Source organism: Centroberyx gerrardi, chromosome 2, assembly GCF_048128805.1.
Source record: "Centroberyx gerrardi isolate f3 chromosome 2, fCenGer3.hap1.cur.20231027, whole genome shotgun sequence".
Classification (NCBI taxonomy): Eukaryota; Metazoa; Chordata; class Actinopteri; order Beryciformes; family Berycidae; genus Centroberyx; species Centroberyx gerrardi.
In genome coordinates, this window is record NC_135998.1 from 9,770,299 (window position 1) to 9,789,719 (window position 19,421).

The window sequence follows — 19,421 nt, forward strand, 5'->3', positions numbered from 1 at the left end:
GAAGGATTACTTCATGTCTATTAGGAACAAAGGAGAGGTGGTCTAGCATAAACAGCAATATAACTGAATGAGAGCAAAGGGAGGTTGATTTGAGGTGAACAGACCCTCTGTGGGTGCTTGAAGACTGCAGGGCAGATGTGTGGGGGATATCAATGATTTCTTTCTATTTCTAAACAACTTCCCGGCACATCTTAGTCCTCCCCACCGCATAATGGCTTCCAGAGATCCCCCGCTGCCTGCACTGAGAAAGTAAACCTAATTGAATTTTAAGAGCGGGACCTGCAGTGTGCGGATTTCTGTCCTCTTGGAGTGATTAACGCAGGGTGAGAGGTGAAGAGGGAGAGCGAGGGTAAGCTGCTGATGTAGCGTTCTTATGACAACTCTCCATCACCTCGCATTTACCACGCCTGATTTATTTTCGCAGCATAGATACCCTGTACTAAATTACAGCGTGAGAGAGGAAAATTATAAGCTCGAGCGTGTTGGGGCCGCAGGCTCCGACGACAGGGTGCTGGGCTGCTTGGTGACGACAAAGAAAGAAACAACTAGGGCAAGACCTCATCCCTTTCTTCCTTTCCACCCTCTCCTCTCCACATCCTCCATCCTCCTCCGCTCCTTCAACCTCCCACTTCCCCTCATCCTCCATGATTTCAAGGCCTCCCAGCTCTTCTGTAATTACCTCATTTTATATTGGAACCAGTTATGAATCATCAACCACTAATGTTTGTCAAGCTGCTAAATAATTACTGCTCAGCCAATAGCTGGGGGTATGAAACAAAAGGTTGACAATGTGCAGAACCTTGCTGTTTTTTAATAAACATGCCATTCAGATGGGAAGGACAGCATATGCCTCTTTTACAGCCAAAATAAAGCAGAATTCCCCTCTCTTTGTGTTTTTATTTACCAGAGTCATTTGCTCGCACTGGAATGTGCCCTTTACTTAGTCTTTGATGCTCAAAGGAAAGCCCAGAAATATGTGGTTTTCTATCAGCTCCAGGATCCATCCCACCATGATCGGATTGTTTTATATTAGCCTTTTCTGTTACACAGTCTTGGGAAATGAGAGCCACCCCCTTCCATCTGTTACAGCTCTGATGCTCGGTGGTTTGCTCTGACATGTTTGTGTTGTTGTGTCTCATCTTCCTGCAATGCCAACGGTTCTGCTGAGGGGCGCCCAGCGTGCCGGGAGTACAGACCTGAAAGTGTTCCTTGAGATGCCGAAGCATCACAGTGTTGATCTTTTAAAAATAGCTTGCTCAACCCCATACGGGACTTATTATACGGAACATAAATATTGAACGCATATTGTGAAGGCTACAACATTCAAGTGGCATTCATTCAACTGTAGCACACACCAATGCACATCATTTAAAAGAGGACTGAATAAGTATAAAGTTACGACCTGTGAGAAGAGTTTGTGTGACTGCATTTCGCTCAACTACCCTGTAGTATCTGGCTATATTTCAGTGCTATTGTAAAGGGTGGAGCTGTACAGATAATGAGTATTATATCACAGTGTCCTTGACGCCGCCTCAAATTATTTACCGCTCCCTGCCTCTGATGTGATCGTAAAGCACTCACACCCACTTAATCACCTCATCACAGAGGAAGCACGAAGAGCCAACAGATACAGTAGGAATGGCCTGACATCTGCACTGCAACTATGTTTTTCAGCAGATCCAGACCTATCATCTTGGAGCCAAGCCCTACAGGATTTATGTTTTGCATATTGGCAGAAAACCATATAACATCAGGAATAAAAACCGAGGCCCTGACATGGGTCACTCATCTACTGGAGGGCGTTGCTACAGCTTGCTGGCTGGCTGCGGCAGATTATTAGAGATGCCTCATGTCTGAGAGTTGAGGAGGTCTGTCAGCAGGTCTACCTGCTCCGCTCCGTCTTTGTTGCTAGGAAACCTGGCAAACCTGGCTGTTTGGCAACCTCACGCTCGCTCTGTGTGTGGCACCGAGGCAGCAATATTTGGCGGGGAACAACAGAGAATTGAACAGAAAAAAAGGGGAACAGAATAAAGGGTCAAGGAGGGAATGTGAGGTTTGTTGGCATGACAAGATGTTGCTCTTGGCTGAATGGGAACATGAGAGGAATGCATCATATGGATGCATAACTAACATCCAGTGACAACCTATTGATTCTAGCCCCAACAGTAAAGGGTGATATCAGCTTTTTATCCACACACCAGTGAGCAATTCATACTGATTCTGCTATCCTGACAAGCAGATGGTACAATATACAGAGTTCAGTGATGACAGCCATAATGATAGCTTCATAGGAGCAGCTCATCTCCCCTCGGTTGTTTGGACAAGAGGAAAATGCAGGCTGACCTCTCTGTCTGTCTCTCTGTCTGTCTAGCCCAGCTAGATGACTTTGACCTGGCCCTGACCTCTGACCTCTGCCCCAGTAAGCTGCTGCCGCTGGCCGAGTAAGCGGCTTGGCCAGGTGAGCAGGTAAAAGAAAGACAGTGAAAGAGAGACAGAGAGAGAGAAAGAGAGAGAGAGAATCAAACACAGGGAGAAAATAGACTCAAAGAGCAGAGAGAGAGTCAAAAAGCAGAGAGAGGGAGAGAGACAGAGAGAGAGAGAGAGAGAGAGAATCAAACAGGGAGAAAAGAGAGAGTCAAAGAGCAGAGAGAAAGACAGAGACAGAGAGCGAGAGAGGGTGACGGTGACAGAGGCAGACAGAGAGATTGAGCTCTGGTAAATTTCCAGCCGTTTAAAGAACACAGTTTTAAGCATCTCTCCACATATGCAGTTGGCACATAAGAAAACAAAAACAAAGCAGACCTGGGATTGACCTAGAACCATATCAGATCTGGGCAAAATGATAGCTTCATATATTTTGACAAGGCATTCTCAAAAAAAAGGGATGCTATGTTTTTATTTTTACAAGAAGGGAAAGCATCTATATGTGCTGATGTCACCGAGAGACAGAAGGATGGAACTACAGATGTGTGAAATGCCTGTGCAAGTAACTTTTATAGTGAAGCTACACAGCCCTGTAGGGAGAAAAAAAAATGCATTTTATGGTAATTGATGCATCAAAATCATACACTACATCTTCATCATTAGTGTTAGAAAGAAGAAAAAATACAACCTCCAAGCAAAAGAAGAAGAAAATATCACAAAATTCTAAATAAAATTGTCTATGTAATGCTAAACTGTCACAAACTACTCAAACTTGTTACAACCTCAACAAATCTTCTCACCTAAAATGCAGTTATTAAAATGCTTTATTTATAATAAAGATCGATCTATGCAACTAAAAGCACACTTCAACACATTTTATCAAAGATCTAAATGTGTCTTATTTAAAATAATCATTACGTTTCAATTACATTATAACAAATGACCTTATCATTACATGTTGTTGTTCTCAATGCCGAACCTACTGCATCAATCTGCTCATTCGGTAGTCATGATATTTTCCAAGATGGTAAACAGATGACTTGTAACATCTTTCTACTCCAAACCCTTTGTCTTCTCAATAAGTGTTGCTAAAAGATTAGAGGTGTTGTCTGGATCCAGGACTGTCATAGAAAAACACTTACAGCTGTTTCCCAAGATGCTCACAGCTGTCAAGCTTGTACTATAGCTTGTTATTTACAGTATCAATGTCATCTTGCAAGTTCACTCCTGATGGTGTTTCACTGTCTGGAATGATAGATTTCTACACAGATGTACTGTTGATTGATGCTGCTGAATTGAATATGATCTGTCTAGTGCTCCTATCTACAGCCAGAAAGAAAACAAACACAACTACTGACCTTAAATAAACAACACCGTTTCTACCTTAACAACACCGTTTCTACCTTAAGCCTTAGTCTTGTTGTCAATGTTTTTTTCTTCTTGTTTAATCCCAAGGGTTTGTCAAATGGCCAATAGCTTCTCAATTGCACAATAAATCTGGATTATCTGTGAGAAAAGGAAAACACAACAGTCTGTCATAACTCTACATGATACTTATTTGACTTACATGTAAGCAAAATAAAACATTTTACCAGGCCATTTAGTGACAAAAAACATCCTATAATGTCAACACCAGGCAGAATATCTTCTGTTTGGTTACAAAAACTCTTTCAGTTGTCAATCCAAAATCCTACTCTCAGATGTGTGACACTGGACTTCATCTTTAACAGGCACTTCATAAATTACCAGCTTCAAAAGAAGTTACACAATACCCAGCATTAGCTAACATGAGGCTCCGCTAGGACATGAAAATGCCAGCAAGGGCAAAGTCATTTAATAAGAAAGCGTTGCCAGGTTTATCTTTAAGGAAAATACGATATGAACCACGGTGGATTAACAGAGTTCATGGAAAAGTGTCAAAGTGATGGATAATTTTTTTCCGTCAGTTTTTTTTTTTTTCAAGTCTCAGCTTGCCAGTTGAAAGCCATTGTTTGACAAGTTTTATAAAAGAGGCCTCTCTAGAGATTGGAGTGGAAACACACTTGGTTGTGAAAGGATATGGAACAGGGAACATTACAACCACAGGCGTGTGTCTGCGTCTCTCTCTCTGACAGACGCAGCTTCAGGGAGCGAGTGTTAGTGGTGTGCAAACTATTTATAAAACTAAACACCCTGCAGCCAACTGGACTCAAATTGGTCTGCCTCGGAGAGGTGAAGCTCAACTTTAAAACAACGTTCAAACGCATGCATGCTCATGTCATGCTCGCTCTGTCTCTTTCTCTCTCTCCCGCACACACACACACGCACACACAAACACACTCAAGCACACAGAGAATTACACATTATCACGCACTTACTTTTCCACAAACCAATTTATAGACTCAAAATTCTTGCTTTGCAAAAGTGAGCAATTTGAGTCATTCAAATCACCGTCAAGGACAAAAGTATTACAATTTGTTGCACAGAAAAATTCTGAGTAAATATTCAAAGTGAACAACAATTCAAACAAAGTTCTAACACAAAAGGAAGTTTCAATCTACTTGTGACTAATATAAAGACGTGTAGGTTATGAGGGTTCAAAACCATCAACTTATTTTAAAGTTCACTGCTCTGGCTTTGTAATTATGCATTTAGCTAAGGTCTCTGACCTCCAGGAGTGTTTAATATCTTAGTGCACATTGGGGAGAGCTGAAGATTAACTGCTGCAGTGCCACATCCCTACAGAGAGCACCTGTCAAGGGGCCAGTGGCCCCAGACAGGACATGCATCAAAGTCAGGAAACCACAACAACGTGGCCCCACAATCAGAAATGTTATGCTTCAAAGAACAGGGCAGCAGACCTTAGCAAAAGAGAAACAGCGGTTAATGCGGTAGTGTTATTTTTAAAACGTGCAGAGTCCGAGGAGACCCAGAGACGGGACTGCTGTACCTCTACAGGTCTGGTCTGCAGGGATCTAATGAGAAACAGGCTGCAGGGAAAGGGAAAGCACAGAGAGAGGGAGAGAAAGAGAAAGAGAGAGCGAGAGAGAGAGAGAGGCAGAGAGAGACTGACCAGACAAGTAGACAGAACAAGAAACAGAGATAAATATACAGAGAGAGAGGTACAGGCAGAGAGAAAAAGACAGAGATACAGCGAGTCGGAGATAGTAAGACAATAAAAACGAGCAACAGAAAAACAGAGACAAAAAATGAGAAAGAGACGGCCAGCTAAAGTAGATTTCTCTAACTCGAAAGCACATTATGTTCCTGCATACAGTCTCTGCAACACAAAACTGCGGGAGAGGTATAAGTGTTCCACATCATGTCGGCATCCAAGTGCCATCCAGCTGAATGAACTTGGTGCCAGGTGGGGCTGGCAGGAGATGGAGCGTGGCGTGGCATGGCATGGCATGATGTGTTTTAATCTGAAGATTGCAATCGCTCTTTTGGCTATACACTATTCTGTAAAGAGAACCAGATCCAGATGATTTCAGGCATTTTGAAAATGTAAAGGTAAATAAAACCAGCTTTGCTTTGCCAGTGTTTCCATTTCAAACACGTGTGGATGCCAAAACTATGGTTTATGGTATACATGCCAGTGTAAACAACCCTCTGCATTTCAAGAAGAATATTACGTTTCGTCTGAGAAACTAAACTATGTGTATCCACAACAAATGCTTGAGCAATTATAGTGAACTGTGAAAAATTGCAAATCACATCACTGCCTGTGTCTGATGACATTTCTGAAAATCCAAGCTGGCATAATTGAGGCGCATTGTGGATTCAAGATGAATTGATCAGATAATGGCTCTCAAATATTCATCAACATCAACAATGAGGTGTAATTAATCAAAGCATGCCTCCAACGCCATTTTACCACAACAGGGGCCGATGAACAGACACAGACTGATGGAGCAGGAGGCAGACAGGTCAGGCACACAGACATCTGACGTCACACACACACACACACACACACACACACACACACAAACAAACACACACACACTCACATGCACAAATGCACACGCAATGTAGATCAGTCAGCCAAGGACAAGGAGTCGGATGGCTGGTTGGGGCCTCTGACGCCTGAGGCTCCTTCCCACAGCGCTAATTAATGACAGACGGGCCTGCATCAAAAACAAAACACTGGACTGGCGGTTTTGTAGACAGAGACGGATGAGAAACGAAGCCAGTGAAACCAGGCCAGTGGTCGGTGTACAAGACTCTAGCTGCCTGCCTGCCCACAGCTGGATCCAACCACCATGACGACTGGTCAGCTGCCCACACTCCAACTCCCCACACTCCAGCTATGCGGGCCGTCACCGGGCCGCAGCTGGGGAACCAGGCAACTGCATGTTTGCTTTGTTTGTTTTGATCACCTCAATTAAAATGGAATTTCTGGCCATGTGTTTAAAGAGTACTTGAGTGTTTCTCCGCAGGTTGGGCACCATGCTGTCCTACTCACAGTCCGGCTGAAGTCCAAGAAAGAGTCGTCCTTGGATTTCCCCAGCAAGTCCTCCAGGTCATTTGAGGACAGAAGTAGCTCCTGGGTGGAAACAAAGGGGGGAAATTTCTAAATAATAAAAAAAAAAAGTATAAAGTATAAAACACAATTCAAGCCTAAACCAATGAACAACCAAACACTCCGAGTCATTAAATTCACCAGACTGGATCAAAACCACAGGAGTCAGTGCCATTTTGTTGATCCTCCGCCTCCGATGTCTTTTATCACGCTGCGTACAATATAACAGGCTCTGCTGTCAAAGTATTAACTCCAGGAGTCTGGGTGTCTGCGCTGTGGGTTTCAAAAGGCATCTGGGAGATTCACCTCAAACACCTCAGCTGCGTGCCAGTGCTTTTCAATGTGCCGCTGTGTACACAAGTGATAGCTCAATTGCATTTCAATAGAAAGAGCACTATAAAGAGTCAAATGACCTGAATTTTTCCTAAACTCTGCTGTGACTCCTTTTTTTCCCCCATCATTTGTCTATTTGTTTTTTTTATTAATTCCTTCCTTCTTTCCTTGCTTTCTTCCCACCCTCTTTCCTTCCTTCCTTGTCTCCCTCCTTCCTCACCTCCAGGGCGTTGTTGGTGCGTGGGGAGCGCGGCGGCTTGGAGGCGGCCTCGCCACACCGCGGCGGGTGGTGGCTGCAGTGTTGCCGGGCGGCGCCTGGGTCTCCCATCAGGAAGGTCATCTGTCGGAGTTGACCCTGCAGAGACGGAGCGGTCGCTTTAATGTCAAAACACAGTAAATGGCCGTGAAATTATCTTAGTGTACAGTTATTTAACTTGGAGATTGTGTTCCCCCCATCTGTGAGTCTGGGCAGTTAATGATGCACATTTGCATTTATACACCCTGCACATTTGGCTTTGCACTATATAGTATAACAGTGGGAATCGGTTAACTGCAAATATACGTGTATCTGTAAAATTCTTGGTAGCAATCTTCCGCTTATTTATTTATTTATTATGCTGATATCTATATCCTACTCTAGTCTTTGATTTGTTTGTTTTTTAGCCCCGATTCTGCTGCTCCACTGATACAATTTCCCCACAAGGTTCTCATCTCATCACAATAAATTGATTCTGATTCTGTGTGTTGATTGTTAAAATGTAAACACACAGAATCAAAATGACCTTTTATGCATGTATGGATATAGTATTACATATGTGCATATGTAATATATGCAGAACCCCAACCACCCCCCACCCTCCTCCACACACACACACACACACACACACACACATACACACACAGGGAGGTTACCGCAGGTCATAGATTTCACTGAGGTTCCCATGGGATCCTTTACTTGTGGCCCTCTGACACTGGGCCAAATATGACAGGCAAGACATCAACAGACTAGATCTAAAAAAGAGCTTTGTCCCTAGGCTATGTTTATAGGAATGTCTGTCAGTGTGTGTAAGAGCGTCAGACTGTGTGTGGTTCAGCATGAATGGCTTTGTTTAAAGGAAAGATTAGTATCACTTCAAGCAATACACAAATTAAGTGAGACCACATGTGGACTTAAAATTTACCGTACGTGTAGTGTTAAAATGCAAATTCCTCACATTGTTTTGCTGAATTCAGGCATGCCAGTGCACATCATATGGATAATGGTGGTTAAAAAATGAATAATAATAAACACTTCAACTAAAACGTAAGACCATTCTTTTGAGGGCTATAACCTAACAAAGCTGGAAGACAGAGAGAATGCCTATATGCTATATACACTACAAAAAACAAACAAAAAAACATATAAACATTTTAATAAGTTGAAAAAGAAAAACAATCTGCCAATTGGGAGATAAACTGTGCCATCATCTTGAAAAGACCATTGCAGGAAAGTGACATGTGAAACCACATTGGAAACGTGTGACTTTATCACCCAGTTTTTTTAAAAATATGTTAAGATAAGATTGCACTTTATTGATCCCCAAGGGGAAATTCGGGAATATGTAATAATAGGATATTAAAGAGGATAGGATACCTCCCATATCCCACACTGATATGTTTGTATCCTAAGGAACTCCATCTGAGAAGTGTTGTTAGTTTTGACTTGGCACTGTATACAACTGCATTACTGTTATACTGTTTATACTGTAGGTAGGGAGATAACAACAGTGGGGAGAGTGAAACCTATGAATAAAATACTCATCCTGATGCATTCTCTCATTGTGCTGATTGTCTAATGAATAGAACAAAATGAACAGTGAAATTAAATTATTCCTCATTTTCCTGGGGACCCCCTCGAACCCCCTCAGTGTTCCCTGGACCCCACTTTGGGAACTGCTGTTATCCAACTGTCTCCCTCTGAGAACAGATTTCCCTCTATGGATCTCTGTCAGGGATTGAGGATTGCACATGTAAACTGGGGTACTGGGGCTCCTGGTGTGGCCAATCAGATAATTTGATACTAAAATAAAGCTAGTTTGAATTGGTTTGGATATTGTTTGAACATAAAGATCTGTTGATATCAATCCCTGCGGTGAGATCGGCCCTTTACGTGTCTATCTAGACTGTGAGTAATGACTAGCAGCAACATCGGCTTGCTACTGTAAAAAGGCCGGTTTGAGCTAGCTGACTGCTAGGTGTAGCGCCAATGCACCAAAACACCAAAACACCAAAACACTAGACTGGCTGCAGGTAGGTGATGCAGCCAACTGCTGCTGACAGAAGACAAAACAAGACAACAGTCAAAATCATCTGATATTTCTGAGGTCATGTAAAATAAATGGTCTTCTGTTGACCGATTTCAGAAGGTGCTTGCAGTGTGAACACATGGCCAGCGTGTTTCACTGATGCTCCCTGCTCTCTGCAGCAGAACAGCCCAGTGAAATAATCCCATAATACCTCAGGAATAGAGAGGGGTCAAACTACAGATGTCGACATGTGTCTGTCAAATCACAGACATCCACTGTGTACAGTATCTTCATGTGGGACAGGAATTTGGAGTCATTTCTTTAATGATTGATCTTGAGTTACGTAACTCACTAGTGTAAAAATCACCCGACTCCAAATACAGGAGCAAATGACAGCTCTTTTACAATTTATGCCTAAAACAGACATGTGCACAACTCAGGCAATGAATGTTTTTCCCCCTCAAGTATAAATAATATAAAATATGTGAATTCTACATATTATTTACTTTAAAATGCTGCATTATTCTGGCAACTTCGTGTTTAAAGAACATGTAATCAACATGTAATCACTCCACAGACTATACACCAGGATGGCCGAGTGGTTAAGGCGTTGGACTTAAGATCCAATGGACATATGTCTGCGTGGGTTCAAACCCCACTCCTGGTAAATGAATTTTCCAGAATCTCCCTTAAGGGATCAATACAGTGCAATCTTAATCTTAATCAGAAGTACAAACTGATATAAGAAGGTTTCCCGAATTTCCCCGCGGGATCAATAAAGTGCAATCTGAACTATCCATCTATACTTTTCCATATTGTAAACCAACTAGCTGTTTATTCATTCACATTCCTAATTGTCATAGAAAGAAAAGGCATTATCTGTATTATAATTCATATTTTTAAAGGGATTTCTTCCTTATCGTGCATTCATAATGCCTTTATGTACCTGTACATTATGTACAGAGTTCTACAAAAGAATCATGTGGCTCGTACTGACGTGTAGAGATGAACTGATAAACTGTAATTGTTGACCAAGTTATTGAACAAAATCACAATTCTGTACTATGCTATTCTCCCAGTGATGAGCCAGCAATAAAATTCACAACATTTGTAAAATCAGTTCTGCAGATTAGGCTCCTGCAGATTATACACTGGTACACCACAGCTGAATCTGATTCATTGATGAAACATTTTACAAAAACATCACAGAGATCTGAAAAAAAAAATGGGGTTAAACAACACTCTTTAGTTAAGGCACACATTATCAATACATCAGTACTATAGAATTCATTCAACACTTGCATTTAATCTGCAATGCAATGACTTGCTGGCAACATATTCTTTCGTGTCAAATGAATGAATTTCCACTGGAGGACAATGCATTGAACATCTTGTGATCGCGGCTTTAAACTGGAGCTGGATTCAAACCCACAGCACTGAAAGCACATGGCATTTTTCTCGGCCCTTCTGTGTGAAATGTGCAGTGCATTTCAAGTTTGTTGCATTTTAACCTTACATAAACTCTCTATGTCTTGCTTAATTATAGTTTTGGCTTTGACCCGCAAGCATTACAAATGGCCTGCTTGGAAATAAACACTCTGAAACAGAAAGCAAAATGTGTCCCCTCCAGCCGTGTTGCAATGGAGTGGATGACAGTGAGAGTTATAGATAGAGGTGTAGTGCGGTTATATATGGTTTAGCGTTGCCCGGCACAACACATCTGACCAGAGTGAAGACTGTCACCACCTCTGAGTAAGGAAGTGCTCTGTCCTTGGAGCGCCGTTAAACGTCGCCACCGAGGGAAACAAAAGCGATGGAGAATCCATTTTAACTGGCGCTAAGCACAAAGCCAGATGCTGTTTCTATAATGCTTCTCCTGACCCCCCACGGTGATTCAGTCATACTGCCCGATCTGATTCTCATTCTTCATAAATGCTGGCTGCAGCTGGGGACTATGGCCTGGGGACAGCATGGAGATGTCTTTATGTAGACTGGAGAAGATGGGGTGGCTGAGGATAGTGAGCAGGCTTCCACTGTCCAACCACACACCAGTGTTTCCTCTGTAATGTTATGTAGAAGTGGTGCTTGGGAGGTAATTTAAGTTACGGTTCTAGAGCAGATTGATTTTGTAGGGATACTTTATAAAAACAAACACATGAATTCTAAGCATTTTAGGGCCATAGGGCTAGAGGCTCCGCTTGTTTGTTCTTTTCTCTGTGTGTGTGTGTGTATGTGTGTGTGTGTGTGTGTGTGTGTGTGTGTGTGTGTGTGTGTGTGTGTGTGTGTGCATGTTGCGTGCATGAGCAGGCATGTATGCATTTTGTGATTAAATGCAAAAGAACTGCACTGTTTGTGAATGGTTTATTGCCTTGTAACTGTAGCTTTTAAAAAAAAATCTTTGGCTATTGCATAATGTGTATTATTTCACTGATTTTTGGCAATAAGCCACTTGTCCATTCACAAACCATCACAAAATGCATGCATGCCTGCTCCTGCGCGCAACATTCACACACACACACACACACACACACACACACACATACGTGCACACACACGCACATGCACACCCACACACACACACATTATAGAACAACAACCTGGGCCAGTATTCTAAAAGTACGTTGCTATAGAGGATCTCATCTAAAACCAGTCCAAGATCATTCACTCATCCTGAAGTTTATTGTTAAGTCAACTGAGGATCTGACCGGTGCTAGTAGAATAAAACTTCTATTCTACAGTTTTTATGAATTCAGCTTGTGGTTAATATGTTTCTAGTTATGCTCTGTGTAAACAAGTGTTAAATATATATTTTAAAAAAAAGAGAGCAAGTGAAGATCTAGAAAAAAAACAGATAAAGCTGGATGGAAACCACTTACTTCAAATGGAGTCTCAAAGCCCTCGATGATGCCTCCAACCATGAGCAGCCCGTCGGTGGTGATGCCCATGCCGTGGTACACCCAGTCCACGCTCTCCACCAGGGAACAGTCCACATACAGCGCAAACCGCTTGGTGGAAACACTGACAGCCACATGGTGCCACTCACCATCAGACAGACCGCCGACTGGGAACCTGAGAGACGTCATAACAAAGAGCCACATGGGTAATTATGTAATCATATCTCTTTAATTTTGTTGTTTTTTCTGTTCTTGAGTTGAACGTTTGCATGGGCATCTAGGTGATGAGTGAATTTCACAGCCCTTGGACCCTTGAAAACTGTTTGAACTAGAACTGAACAATTAATTGGACAAGCAACATCTTGACTGCTAGGCAGCCTCTCTAACCAATCTGCTAATCTGCTGCCTGCATGGGCTTGATCAAATTGGAGGGCTTGATCAAAGGTGGAGATTGTGTGAAGAATGACTTACAAAAATGCTTAAAAAGTATCTGCTATAAGCCAAATGTACTGCAAAAGTGCCAGTAAGGTACAGTAGCCAAGTGTGTCTGTCTTCTGGCCAACTTCTGTCTGCTGTCTGAGAGTGATGTATTGCTTCAAGTGCTGTGGTTCATGCAGAGAGGAGGACCTTGCCAGTTTTCAGATAAAACAGCTCTTAAATCACTCCACCAAAGAGACAGCCAAACACAAATGCAAACAGACAGAAAGACGCACACACACACACACACACACACACAGTAGCTAAGGGGTAGGGATGAGCATCAGTGGTCGAATCCTCAACTGTAGTAGCCAATGCTCATCAATCATATTGATGGTTCCTCAGAGTTCAATATCGAGTCATTTCTTACTCATATTGTACATAAGTAATTTGGGGTCATTAGTTTTTCACACCACTGTTCATTATTATGCTGATGACACGGTCATCTATTCACCATCGCCCTCTATTGACCAAGCTTCTGCAAATTTGTAAACTACTAATTTATGAAACTACTAAATTGACTCAACCAAGCAAATTTTACACACAGCATGTTTGAACTGCCTACATTATTATTTATATTACATTATTCCTATTTCACAGAATTTTGATACTTGTAACTGTTTGACTGTGATGCACAAAGAAAGTTGATGACTATGATGTGCAAACAGGAAGGGATGCATGATTCCTTCAAGTTAGAGCAATCAAACTGGTGGATAGGTTTCAAGTCTCCCCCACTACACAAATCAGCATGATGGCAGCTCTATAACAAGCAACTTTACATATTGGCCAATAACTTTGGCCTTGATATTTTCCAACATTTTTGAATTTCATGCAAAAATCTCCAGACTTCTGAAAATCATCATGGCAATTCCAAAGAATTTTTATACATTTAACCATTTGGCCAAAAGACACCAATGAAGTTGACAGCAAAGATGGGCAAACCTTAACATTTAGAAACTTAACAGTTTCTTTTAAATCTGATCATGCCTATTGGTGTAGTCCTTGATGAGATTTTCTTTAGCGATTCATCAGTCATTGCCTAATACAGAATGACCTGTTATGGGTAGCATGTAACTTGCTCATGCTGCCAGTGCTGCCTTCAAGTGTTGAGTGCTGTGCTCAAGTTGCTCAAGTGGCATTGGATTTGCAAAGATGCAATGTTTAGGCGGAGGAAAGCATGGAAGTCTTGTCAACAATTGCTATTAGTGTTAAAGCGATGTATTATTATGTTTTGTTTGGCATTCTATACAAATAATTACCTCCGCCAAGGAGGTTATGTTTTCGGTGCCGTTTGTTTGTTTGTCTGTTAGCAGGATTACGGAAAAACTACTGGCCTGATTTTCATGAAACTTCGTGGAAGGGTGTAGCATGGGCCAAGGAAGAACCCATTAAATTTTGGAGCGGATCTGGATCCGACTCACGAACAAGCAATAATAGCACGAACCTTGGCGGAGGTCTGCGCTCTCCGAGTGCCCTTCTAGTTAGAATTGTCACACATTTTGTGCATAATTATAGGTTGTCTTCTTAGTTGTGAATAAACAACAGCTGCAAATAGTACCCAGCCTAGAGTTTAATAACCATGCTACAAAAGCTAAAACAGATTGTTTATATACAACTGTTGGCTGATAAATTCATTACGACATTGATTACATGCCTCATGCACACTTACTCCTCGTCACTCTATTGCTGCAGCACAAAGTAGCTTGGTGCCGTTTGATTCATAAAATAAAGAAACAACATCTAAACAAATAACTTTTTAAGCACTTGAATGGACACCAAGTCATATTTATGAGTTCTGAAGGTGGAAGTACAAGGTTAAGAGAAGCACTTGAAGGCAGCATTAGTTCCGAGACATCGGTGTGACTATAAAAAGAATAAAGCTCGACTATTCGGTTGGACTCTAAATATTAATATCCCTATTTGACTTGCAAAACAATTGAAAATGCCCAACCCTACTGAGGAGGTGGACTCACTCATAATGTCGTTGCTGCGTGCCTATGAAGATGACAGCGTGGGCGCTGATGCGCAGCTGCAGCATGACGTGGCTGTCGGGGCTGAGCATGGTGACGACACTGTACTCCTCTCTCTGGGGGCTCTGGAGCTGCACCAACAGACTGAACTCATCTGCAAACCTGCACACAAACACACATGGACACACACGCACGCATAGGTTAGGTAGGGCTGTTATGACTTCCAATACGCTGCTTTGTTTTGTTTCTTTGTGTTGCACAAACACACACTGTATTGCGTCATTTTGTTTTGCGACTGATTGTTGATGAGTTAGATCTAGGTAGGCTTGTTCTCTGTAAAGTAAATAAACCTGACTTGACTTGACACACACACACAGACAAATTACTCATATTGCTGTTATGGAAAGGCATACAGGATTACCAGTAATTTAAGAATTCAAATATGCTATTCCCGTGGCCAAGAACAGTACAATCAACACTGGTGGACATGAACATTTTGCTACTGAAGCTATAAACTGAGGAAAGCCTCTAATTTATGGATGTTATAAAGATCTACAGATTGGCACATCTCCAATGAAAATTTATTTGCAGACTGACTATAGAGACTCATGGAATGTTTCTTTTTTTTTTTTAGAGCATTTCAATCACCACACTACTCTTAGGGCTGAGAATGTGTTTCTTCACACATTGTCCTTCACACCATCTGAGAAACACATACATGTGTGCATTTCAACACAGTGTTACCTGCGCCTCAACAGCAGGTAATGGTTCAATGTCTTACTCAAGTACACTTTGAGAGGAAATTCTGGTACCAGGAGAATATCTCTAATCCTGTCACCACTTGAGCTTTTACATGGCCTTTGTTTTATATGAATACTGTGCAAACATAAAGAAACAATGTATCCTTATTCCAAAATATCATCTAGGATGCTATCAAGAGTCACCTTTTCCAACTTTCCCAATTGATTCTTTGTGGAGCTGTAAATTGGTGCGGCGTCATAGATTACGTATCTGAAATCTAATTTCTGGCTATAGGCGATAGTTGTGAATGTTTACTAATATATTGTAAACCTAATGTTCCTTGACCATGGGAAGAAAACATTTCAGAGCTGAAATCATGCAGCATTCGCTTTAAACTTGCGGTGTAGATTCTATTCCCTTTATCATATTTATAGGATTATCAGTGGGATTATTATTATCATTCACCTATGAGGACTTTCATGCCAAAATGAGAATAACACAGTTACAACTACCTTTACAAAATTATGGATGACATGAAAGTAAAACTCAATATTGAATAATGTTGAAGTTATGAGTATCGGCACATGTTAACAGACGTGATCATCTGTGGGGTTTTTTTTTATATTGACCATTGACCATCAAGTCACATTTTTTCCAAAATGGATACAGTAATTTGAACCAAGACCCTTCATACTTGCATAGGTAAGCACTATAAAGACAGAGTTGACACAGGCAGATGTTGGAGATGAAACTGTACCCGTCAGTGAAGAGCTGTCGCAGAGGGAGAGCCAGGGTGGAGTACTGGCCCACCTGCAGCACCGGACACCTGTTGCCCTCCAGAGTCATGGAGGCGTTGCTGCTGTTTGACACCTGGAGGGACAGCTCCTCTATAACGTTCACTTCATCTGTAGTGACAGAATACAGGGGGCAGTTAATGCAGTGCAGAAGCCATTGTGCAGTACATACTGAAGACGACCAAGCAATCATTTCACAGATAGTGAGCAGGAGTTTGCCAAGTTCGACATCAAACCAAACAAGCATGAACATTTTCACAATTTGATGTTATTTATTAAGTAAAATAGGTTATTAATATATGTTATTAAGTAAAATCATATTTTATATAGCTTTGGAAAATGTATTGAACTGATATCAGAAAGATATTTAGGTCCTGATTTCACAAAGCAATGCAGTTATGAGTGACATCAGACATTGTCTAAACTTTCATTTCGGCACTCTATTTACAAAGGTTTTCAGCAATGGTGCAGACCGTTGTATCAACATTTACTCAACGTCAAAATGTTTTCTGGGTAAGGCTGCATGCCGACCGGATTCTTTGACTCATTACTGTCAATGGACAGGATAAACTACTGCATGTTCTTGACAGCAGTTTTTAGTGCGCAAAGCAAAGAGGACAAGAAATTGTAGCAAGAGAGCAATGTGATTCAAAGGGATTTTCATTAGCTACACAGCAATGGAGAGAGTTACAAAGTAACACTTCCTACAAGTTGCTGTAGAGAAATGAATGAGTGACACAGATTACGCTGGTTTAAAAAATAAAGATATATCAATAGAACTTTGAGAGAAACATGAAGCTGTGGTTTCAGGTGCAAACTAGCAATACAGACAATTCAGAGGCCATTACATTAAGACCTGTGTATCCCCATTTGATTTGCCTATAGTGCAAAAAAACTGCTTCTTAACAACTCACATAAATTCAGTAGTAAAATGTCATTCTTCTTAAAACAAGTGAAAATATCTGCTGATCGATGAGCTATTTCTCTCATTTCCAATGCAACTCATTTTGTTCTGATGTATCTTAGCTTGCTTGAAGAATTTTCTTTCCTCAAACGACAGTATGAAGAGTTGAGAGTGGGGAGATCTGCTATGTTTCAAGATAAAGGGGGGGAGGTTCTGGGGTTTGCAGGGGGGAGGTTCTGGGGTTTGCTGCGGGGGGGAAAATGACAACCATCTGCAGCGAGCAAGCAAACAGTGGTCCCGAATCATTCCTATGGTGGCACTTAGGAAAAACCCTGAACATGCTGTGAAAAGACCACTCGTTGATGGCATTACAAAGTAGCGGAAAACCACTTAAGGGGGCCATTGCCTCTCAAAACTCTAGAGGGCGGGTACAAATTCCATTCTATTTGAAAAATGTGGCGGTGCTCCATACTGCCTGCCATTGTTTTCCCTCTCTCTCTCATGAGCTTATTTCCTGTCACTGGATGTCGGTACAGCAGAGTCTTTTAATTTACGCTACGCGAGGCGGTAAAGTGCCATTCGTCATGCCCTGCCCGGAGGTGGGTGTTGTTGATAAATACTGCGCTTGAAGAACTCCTTCCAGGGGTTATGAATACAGCACTTGATCAGTTTTGGAGAAAGTGAGTCAGCGCTGAAAGACTGGTATTGTTGCCTATTGATTATACTCTTAACTTTGGGAACTGACTGAGCTCACTCCAAACATAAATGGGAACTTCACTGTATAAGAGGTGGGGCTGAGGCCAATTAGGCTAACACAGATGGCGCACTTGAGTAGCAGGCAGGCAAATCAGCTTCGGCTCTTTAGCTTTAGCCTTAGCAGAGACAGAGACTATTCATACTGCAATGATCTACAGGGGCCCAAAGCAGCGGGGTACCTAAAGATCGCAAAGACAGCACTTCAACACGAACCTGCAGGGATTTAAGCACAATGAGCATGTTTCAGACTGCCTCGGGACTTGTTACACAGATATAGGATTGCTCAAGCAGATTAAACCCCACTCCTCCCAAGCACCTTTATAAATGCGTCCGTGTCTATCAGCCCTTTAGAGGCTCAACCGTTTGCCCTTAACACTCTCCTTAACAGCAGTGTCAGACGCGTCATCAGCAGACGGAGCGCTATGGTCACACTGTGTTGCCCTGAGGAATGGCGCTGAGGGAACATACCATATCTGGTGTCGCACTAAAAATTCCAACATACCAGCATTCCCGCGATCCAGGGATCCACAAAGACATATGGACATGCTCACAAGAAGCACTGGGAGAAAAAAAAGCATTTGATTTGAATGATCCTCACATCCTGCCTATAGTTGGAACGACATGAGGGGGCAGCAGGTCAAACAGGTTGGAAATTAGGTAAACACGATGTCTGTTTGATGGGGCTTTGTAACACAATAGCTTGATCTCCCTCATAGATGAAGTCCACATGCGGCGATACAGTCATCTTCGATTTCAGTCGGGCCACAAAGATCCCGTCTGATGAAGAAAACGTGCACTCGAGTTCAATTTCAGATGGTAATCTAACAACCTGAGACATAAAGCCTTAGGTTTGGATTTGTGGTTAATCAGACACTTGAGTTCTGCTTAATGGTGTGATTAGATTTCAAAGAGGAATACGCAGCTGCTTATCTCAGCAAGTCATCTCACATTGTAATGGTTGTGAACAATTGGATTGAATGCATTTTACAGACCAGTGCAAACCCACCCGCAAATTACCTTTTCCTTTAATCTGTGGTGAAGTAACCAGTAAAAAGAGGTGCTGAATGGCAAAACTGCCCCGGGACGGTCAAGGTTAATAACTGTTATGCTTCTTTTACACAAACAAACACTCTATCCCAAACTTTTATCTTTTATGGCTCATCTATTGATTATGGTGTGTGTCTCAGATCACACAGAAACATTGTCAAATCCATGGTTACAGATGCTAGTGACAAACTGATGGTATCTTGTCCAATACCCACACTCTCAGGCTTGCCCTTAAAATTCAAGAGGTGCTCAAATTTAGAATAGAGTATCAATTGTTCTCACCGTATCTGTGTGA

At 41.9% G+C, this 19,421-nt stretch overlaps 1 protein-coding gene and 1 non-coding gene across 2 annotated transcripts in view; one reads left to right on the top strand and one right to left on the bottom strand.

The window, feature by feature from the left end:
* Positions 1–18,624, bottom strand: part of LOC139926923 (uncharacterized) — an 82,640-nt gene extending 64,016 nt beyond the window's left edge. Inside the window, exons 1-5 of the mRNA XM_071918786.2 lie at positions 18,582–18,624; positions 16,383–16,530; positions 14,888–15,046; positions 12,420–12,612; positions 7,479–7,613 (exon numbers count right to left, since the gene is read on the bottom strand). Coding sequence (XP_071774887.2) covers positions 7,479–7,613; positions 12,420–12,612; positions 14,888–15,046; positions 16,383–16,530; positions 18,582–18,624 — 678 coding nt within the window. The remainder of the gene's footprint in view (positions 1–7,478; positions 7,614–12,419; positions 12,613–14,887; positions 15,047–16,382; positions 16,531–18,581) is intronic.
* trnal-uaa (transfer RNA leucine (anticodon UAA)) lies at positions 10,128–10,210 on the top strand. The gene has a single exon. It is a non-coding gene; the product is annotated as a tRNA-Leu (tRNA).
* Positions 18,625–19,421: the final 797 nt, after the last annotated feature.